The sequence below is a fragment of the Populus nigra genome, chromosome 15 (genome assembly GCF_951802175.1).
Source record: "Populus nigra chromosome 15, ddPopNigr1.1, whole genome shotgun sequence".
Classification (NCBI taxonomy): domain Eukaryota; kingdom Viridiplantae; phylum Streptophyta; class Magnoliopsida; order Malpighiales; family Salicaceae; genus Populus; species Populus nigra.
In genome coordinates, this window is record NC_084866.1 from 8,375,649 (window position 1) to 8,402,013 (window position 26,365).

The 26,365-nt window shown below is 28.1% G+C and overlaps 1 protein-coding gene across 2 annotated transcripts; it reads right to left on the reverse strand.

Annotated features, from left to right (window-relative positions):
* Positions 1 to 9,512: 9,512 nt before the first annotated feature.
* Positions 9,513 to 13,824, reverse strand: LOC133673835 (protein arginine N-methyltransferase PRMT10). Of its 2 annotated transcripts, XM_062094741.1 has the most exons (8): positions 13,439 to 13,824; positions 12,877 to 13,069; positions 12,628 to 12,733; positions 12,218 to 12,407; positions 11,511 to 11,696; positions 11,291 to 11,374; positions 9,713 to 9,935; positions 9,513 to 9,583 (listed from the first exon to the last, which is right to left on the reverse strand). In XM_062094741.1, exons 1-7 carry the CDS (start codon positions 13,643 to 13,645, stop codon positions 9,759 to 9,761), a joined length of 1,143 nt encoding a protein of 380 aa, XP_061950725.1. In that variant the 5' UTR covers positions 13,646 to 13,824; the 3' UTR covers positions 9,513 to 9,583; positions 9,713 to 9,758. The 2 variants fall into 2 exon arrangements, with proteins under 2 accessions (XP_061950725.1, XP_061950723.1); XM_062094739.1 differs by having other exon boundaries at positions 9,513 to 9,935.
* Between the last annotated feature and the right edge of the window lie 12,541 nt (positions 13,825 to 26,365).

Consider the following 26,365-nt stretch of genomic DNA (forward strand, 5'->3'; position numbering starts at 1 on the left):
TTAGTAAGTTATAGAAGATTTGGGTATTTTCAATGGAATCGACAACTGATTTGCTGATAGAAAATGAGTGGTAAAATCTAATTTTTTTACATCAATATTCCATTAGCATTTTTGTCACCAACAGAGCTTGTTGACATAATGACAATTCCCGCCGATCAACTTGCCGATGACAGGTTTACATTAGAAATTTCATCTACTAACAGAGTTTTTTACTACACACCAATGAAATAATGCATTAATATTTTTCAATCTTTTAATAGTGAGTTTCCTCCTTTTAAACAAAAGAGTATGAGGTATTAGAGCCAATGCTTAGGTCAACATAATTTAAGATCTTTCTTTTTTATATTCTTCTCAAGTTTCGTTACACTTCCTTTCTTATACTTTATTAACTCAAGTGAACAAAAAGGATGATTAAAAGGTTTGAGAAATTTTTATATCTTTAAAGAGAAATGAATTATATGTAAAGCTTTTTCTCTCTTAAGAAGTATGTGTTCCAATCAGAGACTTCTTCTAAAACCTTATTTTTTTATATTTACTTTTAGTTTTAATTATTGTTAATGTTTCTTTTAGTTGTTGATTTACCATTGAAAAAGAAAACAAAAATCTTGGTTGCAATTTTAGACATTGTTAAAATAATCTTGATGTTGATGTTGAATTGCATTGTTAAGTGCCCATGTAATTTGTTTTGATTTGTCAAGCCAAGATTTTTAATGGTCCAATTTCAAGATTGATAAAGGCATTGTAAGTCTCACGTGGGCCATTTTGAGAAGAAAAATATATGGAGACGGACAAAAAATATATGGAGATGGACTAAAAATATAATAAACTATAAATTTAATTTTGAATATGCATGAGATACTCTAGGAGAATACGGTTAGGATGCTTGGAGAAGACAATCAAAACAAAATTGATAAATTTATTTTTTTTTATAAAAAGTAGATCAAAATATAATTTTGGATTTTATGACTTAAAAAAACTTTAACTAGAATTTACTTCGATATTTTTAAATTAATTCTTATAAAACTTCCATGGATGCAATATTATGATTGACAAAAAATTATACTCATATGTTAGAGGTACTCTAAACAAAAAGTAGATATAAAGTAAAATATTAAAACTCTTTAAAATATATAACATGATAATATTATTTTTTATTAAAAAAATATATTATTGTTATAGTTACCAAATTAAAATGAAGACTAGCACCAATAATCAAAATTTAAAAGAGAAAAAAAAGTTGAAATTATAATTACTCCTTTCCAAATCGTCATAATCCTTTTCAATATAATTTTTTTTAGATATCAATTTTATTTGTACTATGAAGAAAATATAAATTATATGAGCTTAATTTTTTCCTTTTATTATTTCACATATTTTTACATTTATTAATTATACTTTAATATTGCTAATATTGATCTTTTATGCCCTAGTTTTATGTACTATCAAAATAAAATATATATATATAGAACATAAAACAAGTAACTATTCTCCATTACATTATATACTAAATTTTCAAAAATTATTTCATCATCGTATTTGTATTTGTATATAGTACCATGTTTGCGTATATGTGCTTCATAAATCTTAAAGATGAAACTCATTGTTGCATTTTGTAATTATCATTTAAATTATATATTTATTTAAAGACTGAGATATTCTAGTTTTAGCATAACAATAAGTCATCAATGATTTCTATTGGGTTTCCTGAAACATATACACATAGTAAAAACGATACATTTAAATTTTTCTTGAGAATCCCAAGATCTTATTAAACATATCTAGGAATGTTTAGGATTTATATAAAGATTATATAATGATCAAATGTTCTTTTTTAGTTTGAATAATTTCTTCAAGACTAGGTTGTTGCACACTACAAGTCATCCAAGTGTTTGACCTCTAACGGTAATCCACACGAATCACCAGTAAAAAATCTCTTACGCCCTTTTAAAAAAAAGAGATTGTTATGGATTTGAGTGTTAGCTCTTTTCTTTTGTGTGTTTTTAGGTGTTCTGTAACTTACATAGTTAATGTATAGAAAATAAGAGGCATAGTATTCTATTTATATTAAATTCATCTCTTAATTATTTAAATACATTCATATAATTCATGTTATACCCAATATATGCTCATATGTTACCGTCGATTAGGACAACATGTAGTGGGATAAAAAACATAACACTATTTATATAAAATAACTTAATAATCTCAAGTCTAAGGATCACTTACACAATCGTCACGTGAGTTTTTCCATAGACACAAGTGATATCTCCATGTGGAATTCTCATGTGGATCAGTCCAGTGTATATATCAACTGACAACACCTACAAATTAGTTTTAAGTATCCCTCGTATCTCAGCTTATGAGAACAACTGTTTTTTTATAAATAAAAAAAACATAATATGTATCAGTCTCAACAGCTCTAATTACTATACAGTTTTAATAAAGCATTGAACATGAATATTTTAAAAATAATACTTTGATGCAATATAAATCTCGTAATTATAACATTTTCTTTACAAAACATTTCGTCTTACTAACTTTATATTTTCTCTAGATTCATCAATAAAATATTAGATTTATCAATAAATATTTTATGAATATTAAAAATAAATAAATTTTTATTAATAAATTAAATATATTTATATAAACAACTTCAATTGCATGAATAACATACGACTAACTACATTCTTCCCACATGCCTCCTAGTTTTGTGCGCTTACAATGAATATTGAGCTGGCTTCCTCACACCCTTAATTGATGGGCAAGTGTCGAAGCTGTTCCATCCCAAATTAATGCAATTGCTGTCTCTTGCATGATTGCCAATTTCCATGGGTCATGTACATGCCACTTCTCCCTCTCTGGCCCGGATCTCAGATTATTCTTACCTCCTGCCATATAATTGCATGGAGATCACTTAGCTGGTCTGGTATATGTTTGGCTATTTGGATTATGATGATGACGATGATTTTATTTTATTTGACGGTAAGGAGTGTGGGCTTAATGCATTCAGAAAAAAAACAAAAAATTAATATTTTCCTCTAAAATTGGTAAGATGTCATTAGTTTTGTGGAGCATGCAGTACCATAAATTAATATTATCCCAATTAGATATATGCTTAGCCCTTCGGACAACGACGACGACGACGACGACGATCTTACATGTTAGTGTTAGAGATTAGGGCTAGTGGTCTAAGGTATTATTTCTGATTTTATAATGATTCATTCATTATTGATCTCTGGCATCATAAAATCCACATCCAAGCTGTAAGAAATCACATGAGATAGCTTTCGGAGCAAATAATAATAAATAAATAAATAAAAATAAAACAAAAACTCGCTCTTTCGGTAACATGTTTCGTAGAAAGGGGAGCTAGCTAGGACCTAGGACGACGACTCTCTTGTATTATTAACGAATGAATGCCTTCAATCGGCAAGAAGGGGAGGTATCCACGCCATCGCCTTCAAGCTCCCAGTCAAATCTGGACATGGAGCTGCTTCTCCGACATTAGGACCAGTGACCGACCAGGCCTGTCGGATAGCAGCAGCAGCAACAGTAATAATATTTATTAATGAGAGAGAGGATCAAGAAAAGGACAACGGAGAGAGCAGTTTTGTAGCGTCCAAGGGACTCTTTCTTTAAGAATGTGTTTCCCTTTAAGGGACTCTTGGCTGTTCCTTTCCGGTGAAGTGTTGACGGAGCATTTTCGTCTCTTTTTTTACAATGGCCCACCGGATTTTTTAGAGGTTTCTCCAGATTCAATTCAGTTCTCCTCCTTCTCTGGATGTTTCAGAGATTCTTTTATCAAGTTTTTTTTTCTTTTTTTGTAATAAAAAACTGTTAATGTTAAATAATATTTTTCTTGGTATCGGATTATCCTTGAGCATCACCTTTAATCACTATTTTTATCTGTCAATAGATAAATAAGTTAGATATCAAATATGTAATTTTCTTTTTTATATATATAATCTTTATTGAAACTCAGTTTTGTCACGTGTCAGAGATAATGAGAAGTATTGAAATAAAAAAAAAATTTACTAACTTAATAAATTGAATTAAATTTGAAACATTTAAACATACTTAGTTAATCATCAAATATTTGATGTTTATATATATATATTGAATACTAACAAAATTAATAGCATTTGTTTAGTTAATCATCAAATACAATATATGTTTTTATATTTATATAAAAAAATATTAAATTGATATTTTCTCATATTTTTTAAAAAAATTGATGTTTTGTATGTAAAAATAAAAAAGATTAAAAAAATATTTAAAAGTATTTAAAAAGAAAAACACTTTGGCTAGCGTGAGTCATCAATCATATATCTAATCAATTTACATGAAAGTTGAAGTCCGTGAGAGACAATTTTGGTGGGTCCCAGTCTAAACATAGCAAAATCTCTAAATTTATTCGGCGCCTAAGAGTATGATATTAAAATTATTATATATTCATTGTTTTTTAAATGAATTTTTATTTAGAAATATACTAAAATAATTTTTTTTTATTTTTAAAATCAACGTATTAAAATTATATTAAAATATTAAAAATTAAATTTAAAATAAAAAAAATAAATTAAAACTCAATTTAAACCAAGGTTTCGTCTGGAATTGCTGAAATATTCCATATCAATTCAAAAAACAAAATAATTTTCATCTTATTTTAAATCTCAATCCATTCTAGATTTTCTGGATAAATTTTGGCCTAAATATTCCGATTTCATTTCACATATTCCGTTCCAGACTTGAAAAGCTATTAAATCAAATTGTTATTTTATTTAAGTTGAATTACTTTTAATTTAAAATTCTATTTAATCTCGACTATTTAGAAATATTTTAAATTTTAAAATTATATTTGTTTGACATTGTGTTTGTATTGTATAATTTATAATTAATGTATTTTAAATTTAAATTATATTTATTAAAATATATATATACAAACAGTACAACTTGAAAACAACCCGTCAAAACTAAAAAATTTTATTTTAATTAAAAAAAATAAAACAGGGTCCACAATATTAATTTAAACTTTGTATTAAAACGAAGAAGGGGTGCAAATGAGACAGTGGCAGGTGGAGCCACTTAAATTGTCAGCTCAAATTGGAGGCTGCCAATCAGAAAGAAACTAATGGAGAAATCTCGAAAAAAGAGAAACATTTATAATATTTATAGTGGGCGGGCCACGTAGAATATAAAAGAAATGCAGGAAAGCAAGCATTCACTCACCGAGCAAGGAATGAGAATGACACCTCAGCACCATGCCGGTAATTTTAGCGGCATTGCCACGTCACCCTACCGTTCCTCGTTTGTATTTTGTTTGTTGGAGAATAATGTTGGAAGGATAACAGCCTCGAAATGATACAAGAGCCACGTGTGATGTTTGGCGCTCTTCTAGAGGGAGAGGAGTGCCCATGTGCGTGCTAAGTATTTTACGCAATGCTCCAAATAGATGGACAACAAAAATAGGTATTAACACAAACCATTAAACTAAACCACCTCTTTAACCAAGGCTAAAACACCAAAGAAAACATATTCTTCGTCCCGACGTCGTTTATTATAACAGTATAATGATTATTTTATTTTTTATATTAAAAATCCTTAAAATAATTATCGAAAACAATAAGGTTTCTTCACAAATCCTATTAGGTATTATCAAATTTATTAAAAGTAAATAATTTTTTTTACATTTCAAAAGCCCGTAAAACAACTTCTTAAAAGTAAAAATTCTGAAACTAACATCAAGAGGTAATTTAGAAAATAATCAAAATATATTTAAAAATAAATTTATTTCTCCTCCCTAAAAATTACAGATTGGTCCTCTTTGTTGTTGGTATTTAAACTTTAGTTTTTATTCTTTTGATTTCTATTTATTTTTTTATTGATCTTTTTAAAAAAGCTTTATTGATTTTCAATATTATTCTTCAATTCAGATTTATAATATTATTTTTTCTATTTGATCCTCATTGTTTTGATTTTTTTTTCTTGACCCTTTTGTAAAAGTTTTATTTATTTTCAATTTCATCTTTCAATCCCAATTTATTTTATTTTTCTTTTCAATTTTGCCCTTAAATCAAAATTTATTTTTAATTTTTATGTCAGTTTTAATCCTCATTCTTTTGATTTCTTCTTGGTTCTTTGCTAAATTGATTTTTGTTTTCAATTTCACCCTTCAATCAAATGTAAAATTTATTTAGTATTTCAATTTTGATTCTCATTTTTTTAATTGCTATTTTTTCCTTTGAATCCTTTTGTATAATTGAAATTTATTTTTTAATTTTATCATTCAATATTTGATTAATTGAGAATTGGGTTTCATGGTTTTTCCAGATAAGATTCTTTGGGTTTAATGCTCCGGGTTACAAGTTTGAAAAGTTAACATAGGTTGAAAGTTTTCTTTTTAAAAAATAAGCTTTATGATTTTTTTTTATTTTCTTTCTATTAGGTTTTTTGATCTCATGATTTGGGCATCAAGTTTGGCGAGATTCCGGGTCAGCTCGGGTTGATTACCGAAGTTACAAGTTTGTCATGCTAACTCAAGTTAATCAGGGCTAATTTGTTTAGGTTTTTCTATCTGATTTCATCCTGCTGTATGTAATGGGCTGTGAATTGAGCTACATCTTTAGTTCTCTTCTAAAAAATTATTTTGCCTGCAGGTTATAGTGATTATTGTTTAAAAAAGAATTGATCCATCTATTATTGTTGTCTATTTTTTTATTGTCTAATTAAAATCAAACCACCAACTGAAGTGTTTTTCTTTTTCAAAATGTGCTTGCAACATCTATATATATATTTTTTATATATAAAAAAATAATTAAATCCCACAACGAATCACAAACACGAAGTTAGATATAAACTAAACATGTACAGATGCAGCTTCCAAGTGTTTGTATTTTTATGTTCAATTTATGGCATGGTTTTTATTTTTCAGATTACGGAAACCGTGGCCTCTCTGCAATTAGGAAGCTGTCTTCTAGGACCACGCAGCATGATGATGGCTTAGCTTAAAATTCGGACATGACATTTATGATTGGGCCCCAAAGCATCAAACAACAATTGACAGCATCCAGTTTAAAACCAACTTTCATTGCTTTTCACTCAACTCAAATTCTTATAAAAGTCCCACCACCCTTTTGTGAACGATTTTTACTGGTCACTATGTTGAAATTAATATATCAATAATAACTCAATTAAAAAATTGATTTTTTTTATATTTTTTGTATTTTAAGTTTATATATTCATATTTTTTTATTTTATATATTTAGCAAATCTATTAAAAAAAATATATGTTATTAAAATAGAGAGAGAATATGGCTGGCTCTTTCTCTCCGAATAACTTTTCTTAACATTTTTTTAGAGTTTGTTTGATAGTATAGTTGTAGTTGCTTTTTAAAATATTTTTTATTTAAAAATATATCAAAATTATATATATTTTTTATTTTTAAAAAATTATTTTTAATATCAACGTATCAAAATGATCTAAAAACTACTAGAAAAATATTAATTTGAAACAAAGAAAAATATATAAAAAAAATCAATTTTTTTCAATACTTTTAAAACGCAAAAACAAACAGCACCTAAAACTCATTATCCGCCGCATACAATTAGCAATAAAAACTATAGAAAAAAAATGACCTTTTTTTTATTGTATTGTACCTTAAATTTATAGGTCTTTGTCAGTTATTTACTTTTATTTGTTTTTTAATATGTTTAGTTAAATCTTGTATTAGCATTAGTAGTTGTTGTTTCAGATTTATTTAATTTTTGACATGTATAAATTACAACTAATAATATCTATATTTTCTAAGAGGTTTATTTAAATAAATTGAAAAACAATCTAGAAAACAAAGATAATTGAATAAATTTAAAGAATATAATGGTTAATAGGCCAAATAAAGAACACAAGATTCGAAATAAGAAATTATTATAAATATAGGGATAAATTTAGAGATTTTGTCTCATTTTATTTATCTTGATATCTCAATAAAAAAATAGATTCTAATATAAACTCTACTGTACCAAACACGAACATACTATTATTCCGTAAAATTCTTTCAAAGATGCTCAAGTATTTAGCTTCTAGACTCGACCACGTGCTTTTTTTTTTGTAGTTCATATTTAGATTTTCTTTCTCGCTTTAAATTGCTTTTTGAATTCATAATTAGTATTAAAAATATATTGTTTTAATTTTAATAGTCAAATACTAGATTTATTGTTTGTGCTTCGTCTTAGGCCGAACAAAAAAAATTCTGAACATAAAAAAAATATTAATGTAAAAAACAATCTAAGTTCTAAATCATTGATCCAATTGATAATTAAAATAATATAAAAATAAAAATAAACCAACAATAAATAAACCAACAAAACAAAAAAGGTAAAAAAAAAATATGAACTAGAAAAAAGCACATGGTCTAGTCTAAAAGAAAATATTAATAAGAAAAACTTGAAAAAACAAAATAAAATAACAACAAAAAAATGAGAAAAAAATTAAAAGAAAAAAACTTAAGGAGAATAAAATTTGAAAAGGAAAAATTAAAATTGATCCCATACAAAATAAATAAAAATTGAAAGAATGAGTACCAAATTTAAAAAAATTAAAAAATCATAAGAAATGAAATTGAAATATATTTATAATTTAATAGATTAAAAAATAGCAGAAGTGAAATTAAAAAACAATTATAAAGAGTTAACCTAATAGAATAAAATCACAAAAAAAACCCTCAAAAAATAGATAGAAAATAAGAAAAATCAGCTTAAAAAGAAAAAGAAAAAACAAGTAAATTTAGATTGACATTTAAACCTAATCTAATTTTTAAAACTCATAATCCATGAAATCCTAAATTCGAATTCAATTTAAAAACTTAATTATCAATAAATTTAATTTTAAAGGATAAAATTATGAAAAACAAATTAATAAATAAACTCGCAAAAATAATAAGAAAAAAATTTAATAGAAAAAATAAAAAGACAAAAACACCCCGAGTCAAAAGCTTGGTTGATTGTTATTTTTTTTTTTTGAAAACAAATTAGTAATTACACTATTACAAATTAGACTTAGTTTTTTTTTCTAATTATTTTACTTTAATTTTTAATTATTGTTATGCTTTCCTTATAGGCATAAGGAAGACAAACGGACCTAATCTCTCCCGGATCGTGTACTTTCTCCCCTCCTCCATGTGACTTCTGCACAGAAACCAGTAGCTGAAAATACACACCTCTTCCTCGTTTCAAAAAGTAATCGCTCAGTCGCTTGCTTTGTGGCTTGTGATGTCAATACCTATCTTCAAAGATAGCACAATGCTAAAAGCTAATAGCTTATTTATCGAATGAAGCTTCAGGACGATTACCAATTCTGAACCATCTAATTAAACTCCCAGCTTCATATGGCAGAATGTTAGCAGCCAACAACCAGAAATCCTATCATTTTGAGATGTTTTCCGAAAAAAATAGAATGTTAAGCAACTTCCAAGTGAACTAAAAAGACAAGAGAGCATGAAAACACCGAACAACAGAGCTCGCCGTCAAGAGTTCTAGCTGCATGAAAGTAAGAAAATTCTTGCATATGCTAAATTCCTTGCAACCCTTTCTGAAACAAGGATCAAAATTAAGAGGTAATAAGAGCACGCAAAACCATATTTAAACAAAATTATACCAATATGTGCCTTTCGGGTCTTGGTAAAATTAGTTTTGACAACTTGGAAGCTATAAGAAATACCATTTTCATGATATTAAGACTTCCATGATAGCCGCTATTTCCTTCCTCACTCTATGTAGAACTTGTTTCTGAAAGGAGGAGGCTGTTTGCCAGAGGACTGTTTGATCTCACAGCCAAGCTCAACCTCCATTAATCTGTGATTTTCCTTTGAACGATCCATGGTGAAGGATACACTTATAGCATCCCCTTCACTGACATGTACAGGAGGATGCAAGAGGAAAACCTGACCATAAGCACCGAAAAAAAATTAGAATGATAATGCAACTAAAGAAGTGATCTGTTGCTAGTACACCAAAAAGATTAACACAAGAACATCCCAATGAATCAAATGATTAGGGCAGACATCCATGTCTCATGCACTCTTCAGAAAAGTTCCATGATGATAAATAACCTCGAATTAGTTTGAAGCTCATAACTTCTGGCATTCATTTTTCTTCTCCATACAATTTTAATGCACCACATTAACCACTAAGAAACACATTAAAACTAGTGATGCTTCCAAAACAAAATAAACATCGGTAAAAAAAATGAAAGTCAAATTCAAAATAAAAAAATTAAAATCAAATAATAAAGAATGAAATTAAAATAAAATTTAATTGGTTGAAGGATTTAAAAATATCAAAAAAATAAGAACCAAATTTAATATAAAAATAAAATAAAACCTAAAGATTTGGGATAAAATTGAAAATACAAAAGATAAAAAAATTAAATAAATAGCAATTGAAAAAATAAAAACTAAATTGTATATGAAATATAAGAGGTAGGTCACCCCCATACTTTAATTTTTCTTTCTATTAATATTTTATATTTGTAAAAGATCAATTTACCCCTAATCTAATTTGATCATAACAAAAAAAAGTTGAAGATGAAAAGATGAAAAAGAATCATGGAAAGAAGCTTTATTTTTGTTTCTTTCCAAGGCAATTTAGTAATTTCAATGTACAAAATAAAAATATCTATATAACTCCTTGATGTAGGTTAATGTTTTTACATGTAAGGCTAATTAAGTCATTTGCCTATTCATAATAGAAGTCAAAAGTCAAGTTTGTCACTAATCAATTTTTCATTGGCTAATGTCCCCCTATAAAAAGACTGAATTACCCTTCAACTGTCAGGTTATTGGATGTTTTTTGTAGGGCCAAAGTGGGGAAAGTATTGTTCATTGCTACAATACTTTCCACACATGTTTTAATTTATTGTTCATATGATTCACATTTTATTAATTTTATTGTATGAGAAATTAATGAAGCCATGATTAAAATGGAGGTCATTTCAGGTTACCAAGTGGGGCTAAAATGACCCAAAAATTTTACAGTAAGGAACAGGGTTAGCGCAAGCTGATGGAGGTTGAAGATGGCACATTTACAGTTTAGTCTTAAAGTTTCAACTGTGTTCAATATAGTCCCTGTGTTGTAGATAGAAAACAACTAATTAGAACATGTTTTCTGATTTTCCAAAGAAAACTGGAATGGAATATAAAATTGGAGATGTAAAATGAAATACATTTTTCCCTTCTAAACAGCCCCTATATGTTTCTACTAAATTGCACAATATCATGATGTTTTTGGTGATACAGACCTGCTGACCCCAATGCGTGCTATTATCTACACTAGGAGCTGTTGTCAACTCAATCTCCAGCTGTGCCGGATTAACCTTGCTTCCCTAGTGATCCAATATCAAAAAAAACAAAAAAAAATAATCAAAAACGTTATATGGAAGATGGGGAAAAGAAGTGTATATAATACACTGTTGAGAACTGGAATGGAAGACTAAAAAAGGATAGTGATGATCCACTTACTCGAAAATGGACATCAAACCATCCACCAAATCCGCAGAGCCTTGTGTTTTCTAAAGTGATTGACGATAGGAAGTCTGACTTGACTTTGAGAATGTCATTCACCGTGGCAGTTAAACAATCAATCTCCTTTATAATGGCAGCTGTCCCAATGACTTGATGTGGATGAAGGTTTTGCCACAATGATGTCTGCAGAAATTACTTAGTATGTTATTTAAAACTGCAGAGAATGGTGAAGAAAAATGGCTATTTTTCATACAGAATGGAGACCAAAGAACTAGATAGCTTTCTCTATTTCCTGTACAATTGACAGCTCAGATGAAATATACCCGAATACATAATAATTTAAGCATTCATAGTAATATGTGACTCATGATTCGGTGTTCAATAGATGATTCTCACATGCTCCATGCTGAATTATAAATTCCATTACACACATTGTCATCCAGATTATATATGAAACACGGTGCAACCTGAATATATCCTTGTGAGCAGCCAAATTTTTTGTACAAAGAAATAACAGTAACATAATCAGTAGAGCCTCATTGAAGTGTCACTGAATTAGCAATTAATGATTGCATGAGTTTATCCATAACAAATATATGAAACAGCACTGGCATTAAGAAGAAAGAAAAGAGAAAGAGTAGGCAGGCTGTAATCAATAAATTTAAAAATATTAACACAATACATGACTAAAATCCAGAACTAACCTGGAGATAATATTTCATTTGCTCCTCTGAGAAAGGCTTTGTTAAAACACTCATATCAACACCATAGTATTCTTTAGTGTCTTCCATAAAAGCATGCCAATCATTCATCGATCCATCATAATCACTCTTTTTTTGATCTCCCAATCCTGACCTGATTGGTGCCATCCACATGCGAGCATGACTTGGATACCTGCAAAATACAAGAATTAGATGTGTGGTCATAATTTTTAGACTAAAATGGGGCTCAGAATGAAAATAGTTAACACATAAACCAATTACAGCATTAGCATTTGCAAGCAGAAAAGGCATAACAGGAGCGGCCAGACTAGCAGCAACTAGACTGAGAAAAGTAAATGAAATGAAAATCTAATGCAACCATACAATATAACATAGTAACGTGAATTGCTTACATGACTCCACCAGGCTTCAACCAGCGGTCACGAGCACATATCACTGAATCAAACATGGATTCACGAAGAAGGAAGTACCCCATCCACTCTGAGATAATTACATCAACTGCCAACATCCATCAAAACCCAAGTTCAAAATCAACAAAACAAACACCTTAACCTATATAGGTATATCAATGGCAAAAGAAAGCTTGTACTTAAACCAGTAAAAGCAAAAAAGGAACTAAAATCAGAAAACAAGTTGCAAACCTTGCTCTGGCAGGGTGACATCCTCCATGGAACCCTCAAGTACTTCAACTACATCTTGAAGATTATTCGCTTTGACTAGAGCCTGCGCATGTCCTGACATCGTAGTAGCCTCAACTGCATAGACCTTTCGAGCACCTGCTTGTGCTGACCACATTGCAAGAATGCCACTCCCTGTTCCCACATCCAACACCGTCTATGCAAAAAGGTTCACAAGACCACATGTCACTTAAGAACTTGTTGGGTTGAAAGATTATTTATTGACTTAAACAATAAATTACTTAGATATTTAAATTGACATTATGCTTTGAGAAAAAGAATAAATAAATAAATTGTGGCAACTTTTCATTATTGATTTAGACTTGAAGTCCGCTTAATCTTAGAAGATCTGAAGAGAAAGTAACTTACAATAAACTCAGTGATTTTGACTCAAACGTAGTTTTTATTGTTCTTCTTCTAAACATTTAAGAAGCCAAATTCCAATGTATTTAGCTAAAGTTACTTGCATACAAAATATGCTTGAAAATAAAATTTAAAGAAAAAAACAGAGAAATAAAGGAGGTACCTTTCCCTTGAAATGGTGCTTGTTCTCGAAAATAGCGTTGAAGTAAGCGTCCATACGGACTCTATCAGAGAGCATTTCTTTCTGGTGATAAAGAAACGCGTAGGTGCAGAAATATTGTGCGAAATCGACACCCTTGTCCACCGCCACAGCTCCTCCTCCGCTTCCATTGCTGCTGCCTCCACGCTCTCCCTTCTGGTGGCTCCCCATAAAATTGATATTCTTCTCGCTAGGTGCACACCGTTTTTTAGGGAGTGTATATTTAGGGCAACGTCGTTATACAAGAGGAGGCCTCGCTACTACGTTCTAGGTCTTCTTGTGCCTCCTAATTTTTTTAAGGAAAAAAGAAAACAGTGGTTCAGGTTGCCTAGTTGCTGTCTTGGTAAAGGCTTCTAGGCGGGTTTAGGGTTTTTTTTTTTTGCGTCCCAGTTGAACTGTTATTTTATTATTTTAAATTAATATATATATATATATATATATATATATATGTATGTATGTATGTATGTATTGTTTTAAATTAATTTTTATATTTTTTTATTATTATTTAAATGTGTTAATATTAAAAATAAATTTTAAAAAATAAAAAGTATTATTTTGATATATTTTCAAGTAAAAAATATTTTGAAACACAACTTTTATCACATTTTCAAACAAGCATTTATTTTGGCTGATCAACTATTTTTTAAATGCTTTTAAGTTGTTTTGTAATTGAAAACAAATATTAAAATGATGTATTTTTATATTTTTTATAATTTTAATATGTTAATATTAAAAATAAAAAAATATTATTTTGATGTATTTTCAATGAAAAATATTTTTGCAAAAATACTATACACTACATTATCAAATAGATAGTTAGAAGATTACTACTTTACAACATTTGCTAGTCGGATTAAATTTTTTTTACCATAATAAAAAATATCCAAGTTATAGAAAATTATTTGATATTATTATTAAACATGGTTTACTGAGTCAACTTTAAAATCTCTTAATTTAACTCTTTATTTAGCCTAGATTTAAAATTAAACTGTGTAAAAATTGATTTTAAATAACTTAATCAACTTGGTCTATTAAAAATAACTTTGATAATTGTTAACAAATTAAAATTAAAAAAAATAAAAAGTAGCTTCATCATTCATTTAGGTAATATTTAAGAGTATGGTAGTATTTGCTTTTCAAAATGTTTTTTGTTTAAAAATATATTAAAATAATATTTTTTTAAAAAAATTATTTTTAATATTAATATTAAAATGATATGGAAAAACTAAAAATTAATAATTTAGAGTAAAGAAAAAAAATTAATTGTTTTAAAATATTTTTAAATAAAAAAAAAAACAAAAAGCTAGTGAGGAGGCTAATATAATGATGCCCTGTTAGGTTTTAATGTCTTTCATTATAGTAGGCTAAGTAGCACTAAGACTAATTATTTTTGGTTTGATTTGGTTTTAAGACTAATTATTTTTGGTTTGATTTGGTTTTTATTAAAAAAATAATTAAATTAAAATTTAAAAAAAAACCGAAACCAGTTCAAACCGACCAGTTTCAGTTCAGTTTGGTTTTTTGGACAAAAACCAGTTCAAACCGGTTTGGCTCGATTTTTCATTTTGGCTTGATTTTTTCGGTTTGTCTCGGTTTTGGCTCAGTTTTTTCCAGTTTGGCTCGGTTTTTTTTCGGTTTGGGTTTAGTTCTGTTTTTTCAGTTTCAGGATTATAAAACCGAACTGATCGGTTTTTTTAAAATTTTAATCAGTTTAATTAGTTTTTTTCACAATTTTTTTTTGTTATTTTAGTTATTTTTTTAATTTAATTAATTTTTTAATTTTTTTACTTACCACCTACAGAGAAGGTGGTGTGTATATATATCATTAATACAAACATTAACAACAAGCATGTTGCTTTTCACTAGGCGTTGTTCATTATTATGAACAAACTCACAAAATACTATTATTTTTGTCATCTTTTGCATTTTTTTCACTTTAATCCTTGTATTTTGCAGCATTTATGATTCGGCCATGTACCTTTATTTATATCATATTCGAACATTGAAAGTCAAGACAGGAGATAGAAAAACATCTAAAATGGAGAAGAGAGAAAGTCTTTTTACCGTGGAAAGACCAGACACGTGGGTATAGCATTCCAGGCCTACGAACTCTTGGGCTGTCTTTTCAAGCTCATGCGCTTCTAAGCTTTGATTCTTTTGACGCAATACTCTTTTTATTTTATTTTTTTTAATATCTTAGAATAGAATTATTTTAAAATAAAATTATTCCAATGTTATTTAGAAAATCATCTGATTATATCATACTTTTTCAATAAGATTAAAGGTTTTTAGAGTAATATTAGCATTTACTTCATGTAAAATTATTTATAAATCTAATATGCAATTTTTAAAAAAAGAAATAATTGTTCATAATGAAAAAAATTTATATAATTTTATCAAATTAATTATTTTTTTATTTTTTCATACAATTGTGTAAAATTTATCACCACGTGGCTTTTTTGTTTTTTTATTTAATTTTACTGTTTAGATGATAATTTTTATTTAAAATATCATGCTTTTTATAAAATAAAATGCATGTTTTTGTAATGAATAAGGAAAGGAGGTTTTGACTAAGATTTATCCTTAATTTAAATAATTTGAATTGTGTTAAGTTTTTATTTAAAAAATCATGTTGCTGACAAAAAAAAGATATATTTAGGACAAGAAAAATAAGAAATGCATGGATAAGAGAAGGAAATTTCAACAACAAAAATTACATTTTTATATAGAATTTAAATTATTTAATTTCTTACAAATAATGATTCTGATTAAGAGATTAAATTAAATGAAGAATTGTAAGGGAAATCAGACAAAAAAAATGCTTGAAAGGTGGGGGAATCAAGAGATCATATTTTTAGAGATGGAAAAACAAGAAACTTGAAGACGATAGGAGAAGAAAGTTGCAAGGAATTCCTTATTTTTGTTCCAAACCATTGGGTAAAGTGTTCTAACAATCCAATTTCTTGTTAATTTGTGTTCCCTTAGGGAGAAGAAATACACAATTTTTTAATGTTGGTAGTTTTTAGTAATTTGAGGAAATAGGTGTTTTGATGATAAATGCTACAATCAACAAGGATTAAATTACTAGATAGAGTAAGATAATGAGGACAAATTGAAGGAAATTCATTGATATCCCTAAATTTATGACCGATAATGAGAGGGGATTTTGGGAAATGAAGAATTAAGCTAAGGTTGTGTGAAATTATTTTTATTTTATTTTATTTTGATGTATATGTATGAGATATATGATTTGAGATAAGTATTTAATTTGAAAATATAATGGGTGTTATATGACCATGAAGGGAACATAAGTTGTGTGTTATGGAAGTTAATGGAAAAGGTATTGAGTTGTGAAATTTATGAAATTATGTGGAATAGAAGTTAGATTAAGTAGAATTGGATTAAAAAATAAAGAATGATTATGGAATGGTTCCTAGGCTTCAGGTTAGCCATGAGTAAAGTAAGGAAAATGGAATAAGTGAATGGAAATTGATGTAATTATGTGTTAGTTGAAAAAATTATATGAGCAATAGATCATAAGATTGATGTTAGGGTTGAGTACAAGAGTTACGCTATTGAACTTGTTGAGAAATATAGTTTTATAATATGGAAGTGAAAGAAAAATTTTAAATTGTGTGGTGTCATTACTATATATATAGGGTTGAGTACAAGAGTTACGCTATTGAACTTGTTGAGAAATATAGTTTTATAATATGAAAGTGAAAGAAAAATTTTAAATTGTGTGGTGTCATTACTATATATATATATATATATATATATATATATATATATATATATATATATATATATATGCACGCACGCACGCTCGACATTTATGAAATAATGTATAAAATGTGAATTGTTAAATATCTTGGTAAAGTTATGAAAATATTATGAAGATCTACGAAGTGGTTGGTTTGTTAATTATTTAAATTGTAAGATTATTGATATTTATGTTGGGTATAATTTGGGAATCGATTAATATGAAATAGGAAAGTAAAATAGGAAAATGGTGAATAAATGGTACATGGAAAAATGAAATGTTGTAATGTAAAATCATGCATAAATTATTATAAATGTGTTAAATTTAATGAATAAGGATGAAGTTGGAAATTGATGGATGTAAGTATGGGGTGAGGTGTTCGAAAGTATTTGTGTGAAGTTTATAATCTTAGTATTGAAACATAAAGTAGGAACAATGGAACATAAAGACCTGGTATGGAAATTAACCTTAAGCTTGGGAATTTTATGGCCATATATTAATGACTTGTAGATAAAATAAATGTTATGCATATGTACTAAATAAGATTGTGTGGATGTATATGTGCATGGCTAATTGTTATGATATTATGTTGACTAAAGTGTCAAGAAAATTTAGAAATCTCAAGGTAGTTTATGCTAACTCAATAATTAGTTGTGAATTTTGAAAAGTTAAAAAATTAGTTAAGATATTATATAATTAAACGGTTTGAATATTTTATATTAAAATAAGATTTGAAAAGATATTATGGCAAGTAGAGTATAAAAAAAATGGTAGACAATATGAAAAGTATTGCCCTAAAAGAGAAATTAAAAATAGGACTAAGTTACAAGATTCTGAATGGTTTAAAATGGAACAAATAATACTTTAATTAATAGAAGAAAAAAAAAGCTAGTTAATGTTGTTATGTAATTATATCAATATCAAGGTTATAAACCAAAGTTAATTGGAAACCTTAATGTAAAGAAATATTAAAAGGGTATTATGTATAATTGTAAAACAAAATATTTAAATAGAAAGGTAATATAAATAAGAAATGAATTAATTAAAGAGCCTGGAAATTGAAGTAAAATGGAAAGTGATATAAGATGTTTTATTGTGAATTGAATAAGAGTAACATGAATGTAAATTTAAAATTTTTGAAAATTATAAATTGATGTTAGTATCTCTCATTTTTTATCAGGAGAGAAACCAATAACTAGACCCTTGGTAGGAAAAGCTAGACTGTTTGGAGGAGAAGGTAGGTGTTCTCCACCTTATCCTTATTTAAAACAAAGTTATTTTTAAATTTTTATAAGTGTGTTGTATCTAAAAGAAATGTGAATTCTCAAAGAAATACAAAATAAATTGATAAGCAAGCTATATGAGTGAAGGCTAGTGATCAGAAGTTGGTAAACTGACCAAATGAATGGAGGCTACTGAGTAAAAAATTGTTAAAAGGATTTCTTTTTTAATTTTTAGGATTTTTTGAAATTGTTTTGAGGAAAATTAAATATTTTTAATACCAAGTCTGTATCGTACAACATAAGTCTATGAACAAATATTAAACAAAATTGTTAGAAAAATATATGAGGGACCCACAAATATTTTTTAAATAGTCCTTGGAATCTTTTAGATTTTTTTGAAGTTTTTAAGGATTTGTTTGGCTAGACACACAAATAAAGACAAAATAAAACTAAAGAGAAAAGACTTAGTGTGTGTTTGCCAAACATGCTCTTAACCTAAGGTTAGAGGCATTAAAAATATCTTAAAGGCAAGTTTTGCAAACATGCCCTAAAGATCCAAACAAGGTCTTATTTCCATATTAAAATTTGAGCAAGCCAAGCATGCCTTTAAGTTTTGGGCTAGGCTAGCTCAATTGGTCCCAAGGAGTAAGCCTACGTATACGGGCTGAGCTCAAGCCTAGCTCAATTTGGTTTGTTGGGATAACAAACAAATCAACTTGCTTCTTTTTTTATGTGGGCTGAACTCAACCCAACCATACATGCTGGGTAGAGACAAAGGTCCAGCCTATATTTAGCCACCACTGGCCTGACCCAACGGTGGCTAGAAAATGCCAGTACTGTGAATTATTTATTCACGTTACTAGCATGCATTAGCATGCATTCTAAGATGATAAAGAGCAGGGTGAGGCATACCTAGGTTGGATGTGGATGTTGGCTAGCTGGTGGAGCCTCAGACGTGGCGTGGTGGTTTGTTGGTGGAGTTCATAGTGGAGGTTACTATTATTGAAGAAGTTGTAATGAGGAAGGAGGCATAGCTGTTATTGAACATGGTTGGTGTTGGAGTTCATGTTACTACCTTGAATGACTTATCCAAAAAAAAAGAGGCTGTTAGTGGTGGTGGTTTGTTGGTGGAGTTCACGGTGGAGGTTGCTGTTGTTGAAGAAGTTGCAGTGAGGAAAGAGACATAGCTGTTATTGAATGTGGTTGGTGTTGGAGTTCATGTTGCTGTCTTGAATGACTTATCCAAAAAGAAAAGAGGTTGTTAGTGGTGGTGTTTTTGTTGCTGCTGGTGGTGAGCTGTCGAATGAAAATTTTGCTGCTTACATTGATGCTACCTAGATTGATGGCAGTGCTGTCATGGAAGGAAAAAAAAATGTGTGCCTAGATTGTGTCCCTTTCTAGAGGTCATGTGATGATCTTGCCCATTTAAGTATATTTTTTGTTTTGTTTTACAAATATGAGAGGTTAGAAAGATGTGTTGAAAACAACAGGGGTTATTAGTTTTCTTTTTATGTTTTGAAAAATGAATACATAAGACTACCATGGTTCTTTTCTTATTATGATTCGGCTTTAGATATAAGTTGTTGGTTATTCATAGTCATTTTTATGCCTAAATTGCAATTTTATGTTATCACCTTAGTGATGCTTAGCCATGTTTGTTTTAGTAAGTTTAGGGTTCAACTTCTTATGTTTTTGTGTAATTATTTCATGTAAATTATATAGCTTGTTATATCATGCTTTACTCAAAGTTTTACACTTGTGTGGACCTTTTTTTATTGTTTTTTTTATAGGATTTGTGTTCTTAGTTTGATGTTTATATATAAACAATAGAAAATAAAATTTGAGAATAATTCTCACATTTGGTACTAGTCCAAGAACTTTGGTCTAGTTATTTTGTTAGCATTAAGTATGCTACATCCAGATATATTGTCACTCATGGTGATTTATCAACCAATTCATTTAAAAATAATGAGTTATTGGTTTCATGTATATATATAAGGTCTGTAATTTTATTTTGGTCTCTACTATTTTCTTACAAATTAATAGCCTTTTTTTTTTAATTTAAGAAATCTCACATAGATCTCCTAGTGAATTAGGATCCCTTTTAATTTATATAATTTTAAAAAACTCAACAAATCAAAATAAATTAAATTAGATAGATAACATAGCTTATCTATCACATTTTTATATGGCTCTTAAATTAGTTAAGTAATAAATCTTTATCTAAACATATCATATATCTTATATGAGCACAAGTAACTCATCCAAATAATATAAGTTAGTTAAGTAGAATCTAATTTTATAGCATTAAACATATTCGATTAATGATAATTTCGAGTATCTCAACAAGTTATCTATGATTAGAACTCTGGTTTGATGTATATAAAATTAAAAGACAATAATCATGTTCTTAATGTGTACTTAATATATTAATAAGGGATTTATTATTAATTTTTAATTAGGTATCATTTCATGGCATAATTGATATATAATACATAACAATTATATATTATCATACTCCTAGCATGATTTTCTAATTGGATGATTATGAAAATATCTAAACAAATTCTCTCAAGTCATTGAAGGAAATTAGGTGGACAAAACCTAGGTAACCGCTACAAATCTTTATAAGTCCTTTGCGAGCACTATGATTGTATCCTTCACTTTCATATTTTTTTCATATTGGATTACAAAATAATTTTTTTATCTAAATTTTTACATTTTTAAATTACATAACATTTACATAATTTAATAAAAAACCTTGAGTTGCATTCAAGTGGAATTAGACGAGGAAATAATTTTACAACCCTAGAATAAAAATAGAAAAAAGAAAGAACACACATGGCCTATTTAATATTATAATTATTCAACCATAAAAAACACAATTACATTAGTCTTTAAATTTCTGTAATCATCCATCATGCATAATAGCATATTAATATACATAAATAAATATATTGCATGCTTTAGTTCTAATTATTGATTTTATGTGTATTTAAAAAATATATATTTCTAACCTTTAGAAATATTAAATCATTCCAATTTGCTATTTTTTTCAAACTTAATAAATTTTATTTAATACATGTTTTTATTTGATTTTTTTCCCAAAATTTAATAAGAAACTTAATAATATTAAAATTCTTATTAATACCCTAAACTATTTTAGAATTAATTAAATTAAAATTTCCAACTTAAAAACTCTCTTTATTTTAGAAAAAATCATTTTTCTATAAACTATTTAATTAAAAAATTTAATTAAATTCTAATCCTATTAGGATATTACAAAACTAAAAAAATTGAATTAAACATTTTAATTCAATCTAATTTTATTAGAAAAATTATTTTTACTATTAATTTAACTTATAGTTTTAATTTTAAAATATAAAATCAGTATTTTCTATAAAGGAGCAAGATCATAATTCTACCCCAAATATAACCTAGACGTTATCAAGTATAAGTTGTAAGAATAGAAATTCTACCCGTAAAAAAACTCTAAACAAAGCTTAAGGGAGAATCCCTTCTTCTTCTCCTTGTGGTTGCCAACATTGGGCACCATACCCATCACTAGCAGCGTGCCTAGCAATGGTAGCCTTGGCTGCTACTGCGCTAGGCAGCGCATACGAGCATGGGGCTGCTCTCTTGCCCTGCAACATCCCTTATGCGAGGCAGCTGCCTCGCGCAAGGATGCTAGCAGCAGCACTGGGTGTTGCTCCTGGTAGGGTATCAACCCTATTGCCTTGCATCAGAGTCTGGGGTCGCCGTTAGTGGAGGCGTAGCCACTTAATTTATTTTTTTAAATTCTGACTAGACTGAAAAAATATAGCCAGATCTGGTAGTCGGGATGATAACCAAGATTAAGAAATAATAATAATATTTTTTTAGAAAATATCTTTGTATATAATTTTAATTTACAATTAATATCAATAATAATTAAAACATGCAATCAATAATGACTTTGATATCATTATTAGGTTACTTAAGAGATATATACACTATGAAAATAATATATATAAAATTTATAGGAGTTTCAAGGATTTTATTAGACAAATCTAGAGTGTTTAAGATTTATACGAAAATTACTTGAAGATCAAATACTCTTTTGGCTTTGAATAATTAATTCAATGCTAGGTTATTATAAACCACAAGTCATCCAAGCGTTTGATTTTTATTGATAATTCACATGAACCACTAGTGAGAAATCTCCTAAACTTTTTTAGGATAGAGAAATTGTTATACTTTTAAGTGTTGATCTTTTTTTATGTTTGAACAATGCTTTGATGTAATATAAATCTCATAATTATAACAACTTTATATTTTTCTGCAAAATATTTTTGTCCCATGAATTTTATCTTTACTCTAGATTCATTAATTAAATATAAATAATTATTATAGATAAAAAAACATTTATTAATAATAAATATATTTTACATGAATAAAATTAGTGCTACATGTAACATACTGATTGACTAGATGATATAGTCACCATCATTTTTCTTTTTTATTGTTAGATTTTTCTAGTTTTTTAGAACTTTTAATGTTTTTTCTTTCTTTCTGATCATGAGTCTTAGTTTTCTATCTTGTTTAGATTTTTTTTTCAGGTTTATTTAAGGAATAGTAAACATCCTAGAAGTGTAGACTATGTCTTATATGGTAATACCCTATTCCACATAATTCTGTTTTTATTAATTTTTGTTGTTTTCGAAGGCTCAAGGGTTCAATAAAAAAATGACAGGAAAATGAAGAAACTAAATCATAGGTCATATCTACTCCTCTGTGATGGAATATAGATTACAAACATCTTAAAAATCATCGTTGCCAACTCTTCTACGAGCATACATCGGCGTTCCTTTGTAACAAAGACAGAAAGAAAATAATGAAAGGAAAAAGCAAAGCTTCAAACCGATTTCCCAGGTTTCAGATGTGTCCTGTTTCCAGGAAATAACATGAACTTTCATTCCGACAATGATACGCAGAAGATATTCCCTGGAACTCCTTCACTCCCCGGCGGTGGTCACAGTTACCTTGGACCATCCTAATTTACGAAGTTCTGTGCGGAACTCTCTTGGCTGCTTCCTGGACTTGTTAGAAGTGGCGCCACCAGCACAATCATATTGACTAAAATATTCCGCGTGAGGTAGCTGATTCCTCAAAGACAAAGCTTTTGTTTTATTGGCATCGAGGGGGTAAGAGCACATGAAATGATTGCTTTGAAATGTAAAAAGTGGAAAGCACAAGAGAAACAAAATTGAACTTTTGTTTGCGCATTGCTGGCGTTACACTCGCCAAAAAACAAATAATAATAAAAAATCATACACAGTAAAAACTAAAAAGCCTTGCCGACCACAACCCCGCATGCAGCCATGGAAAATATTTATGCAAACAAACTCAACTTTAAAATCTAGGATTTATTGTTTTTATTTTTAGTTTTATCTATCGGTTTTATACACAAAATTCAATCTCAGTCATAAAAATAAAAATAAACACATATTTATTTTATATTTGTAACACAGTTACAAATGGTGTTTAATTAAAATTAAATTATTTTATTTGAAATTAAAATTTTTATTATTTTAAATTAGTTTAATGTACTGATATTAAAAATAATTTTAAAAAATAAAAAAACAAAATATTTTAAAAAATATACTTTAAAAAACAACCGTACGCAACTATGAATGTGTTTAGGATTGTGGTAGTTGTGGTGATTCAAAGTATTTTTTATTTAAAAATACATTAAAATAATTTTTTTTTATTTTTTTAAATTATTTTTGATATTAACAAATGAAAACAATCTAGAAACATAAAATAAATTATTTTAAATGAAAAATAAAATTAAAAACTTAAAAGAAGATAATTTACACCGCTTCGCGAGGTTCATAAACTCTCGTGGAAGCCAAGGCGGGCACTTGCGTGTAAACATGGCGTCCTTATATGTTTTTTTAATGGATGCTTTAAACCCGTGATTGAGGTCGATATAAATCACAATTATTGGCATCATGTCTTCACTCACATTTAATACTACAGGAAGGACCTCATGCAGTGGGCACAAGCCTACCTAGCCCTAGATCCACTGCGCAGTCTGATTATCTTGTGACTAGGTAAAAAGGAAGGACAGAAGGGTAATTTGCAGCTCAGCCTCCCCCAGTTGAGCCATCGGTACAAAAAGTTAATGCAGACTGAGCGTCTTTGACAGTGTGGTTACGGGTGCTTTTCAAATAACTTTTCGTGCCAAAATGCATGCCAACGATGTTTTTTTATTTTTTAAAAATCATTTTTGATATCAGCACATCAAAACGATCCAAAACGTACAAACCATATTAAATTTTAGCAAAAAAAAAACAAAAAATTTTCAAATTTTTTGAGAACACGGCTTTATTAAACTAGAGTTGCTTTTTGAAAAAAAGGGCGACAGACAGAGATGGAAAAAGCCATAATCAACCCTCATGTACATGCTTTTCCTTTGATGTAAAATCAAGCCATTCATCTATCAACAATAATAATTGTTGTTGGTTCGAGCGATTCGATACTTGTTTTTTAAAATAAAATTTTAAATTTAAGTTTTATGAATAAAATATATTATTATTAGAAAAATTTTACTTCTAAATTAACCAATACGGCTCGACTAAATTACTTAGAGTTAAATAAATTTTTAGATATTAGAATTCGAAAAAAAAAATCTATAAACAATAGCTTTTGAAGCAAAGATTGTTTGATTAATACCTATGAAGTACGTATGTTTGGTAGTGTGGTAGCGGTGACTTTTCAAATAATTTTTCGTACAGAAATGCATGTCAATGATTTTTTTAAAAAAAAATTATTTTTGACATCAGCACATCAAAACGATCCAAAACATATAAATCATATTAAATTTTAATTAAAAAAAATAAAATTTAAGAACACGAATTGCACTACGTTTCCAAACGGGTTCTTATTCCTGTAATCACTTTCAAGGTTAGTTTATTTAGCTAGAGGAGCATTATCCTTAGGGAATTAAGTACATTATTATTATTATTATTATTATTATTATTATTATTTGGTTGTACAAGGAGGATCTGCTTACATACTTGTAAAAATGTATAAAAGGTAATGCTATCGGCACACTATCAATTAATAGCCACACACTGAATTTTTGTAAATACCTAATTACCCTTATCTATGTTTATTTCACCTCTCGGCCACCATCCCATCTCAAAAAACTAGAAAACAAAACTTGGTGTTGGAATAAATGAAAGTTTTTATTTTTTTCCCAATCAAATTCTTTAGTAAGTTTAAGTTAATAGTAAAACTCTATGATTTATCTTTCCTATATAAAATCATCAAATTCCCATAGGATCCCTCTTTTGCATCACATAAAACCCAATTTATAGAATATATTATGTAAAGAAACAAACATTTACCTAGCATACTATGTCACGTGATGAGGTGAATTGTGAATTTTAATAAATTCATTTGTTTTATAAGAAAAGGGATTTGATGAGAGTTTCAATTGAAAATGTAACAATGTAACAATTTAATAAATGTTTCAAATAACTCATGATTATTGGCATGGATAACAATCTCTTCAGGCCACAAGTATTACAACAAAGTCTCCGAAGTTCTTACCATAACATAAAGTTTTTTTATTTTTTAATAATAAATAGGATAATTAAGATATTTTAAGAAATCATGATTGGTATGTATTATGAATTTTTTTGCCCATAAGTAATATTGTCAAGTCAAGTCCTCAAAGTTCTTATTAAAATATAAAGCTCATTATCATATGTAAAACAATTTAATATTTTACCATTACGTTTTTTTTTTCTAAAATTAGTTATTAGTCTTTTTTCTGTATTAAAATAGTTTCAATATCTCTAAAGTATCATATTTAATCTCAAAGGTTTTAGTAAAATCAGCCAATAATAAGAGCCA

Bases quoted from the DNA above. Each gene is read 5' to 3' on its own strand.
- LOC133673835 (XM_062094741.1), bottom strand. From the start codon at position 13,645: ATGGGGAGCCACCAGAAGGGAGAGCGTGGAGGCAGCAGCAATGGAAGC. The intron at 13,070-13,438 runs GTACCTCCTTTA...CTTTTTGCATAG, and splicing joins AGCACCATTTCAAGGGAAAG to ACGGTGTTGGATGTGGGAAC. The intron at 12,734-12,876 runs GTTTGCAACTTG...GGATGTTGGCAG, and splicing joins TGTCACCCTGCCAGAGCAAG to TTGATGTAATTATCTCAGAG.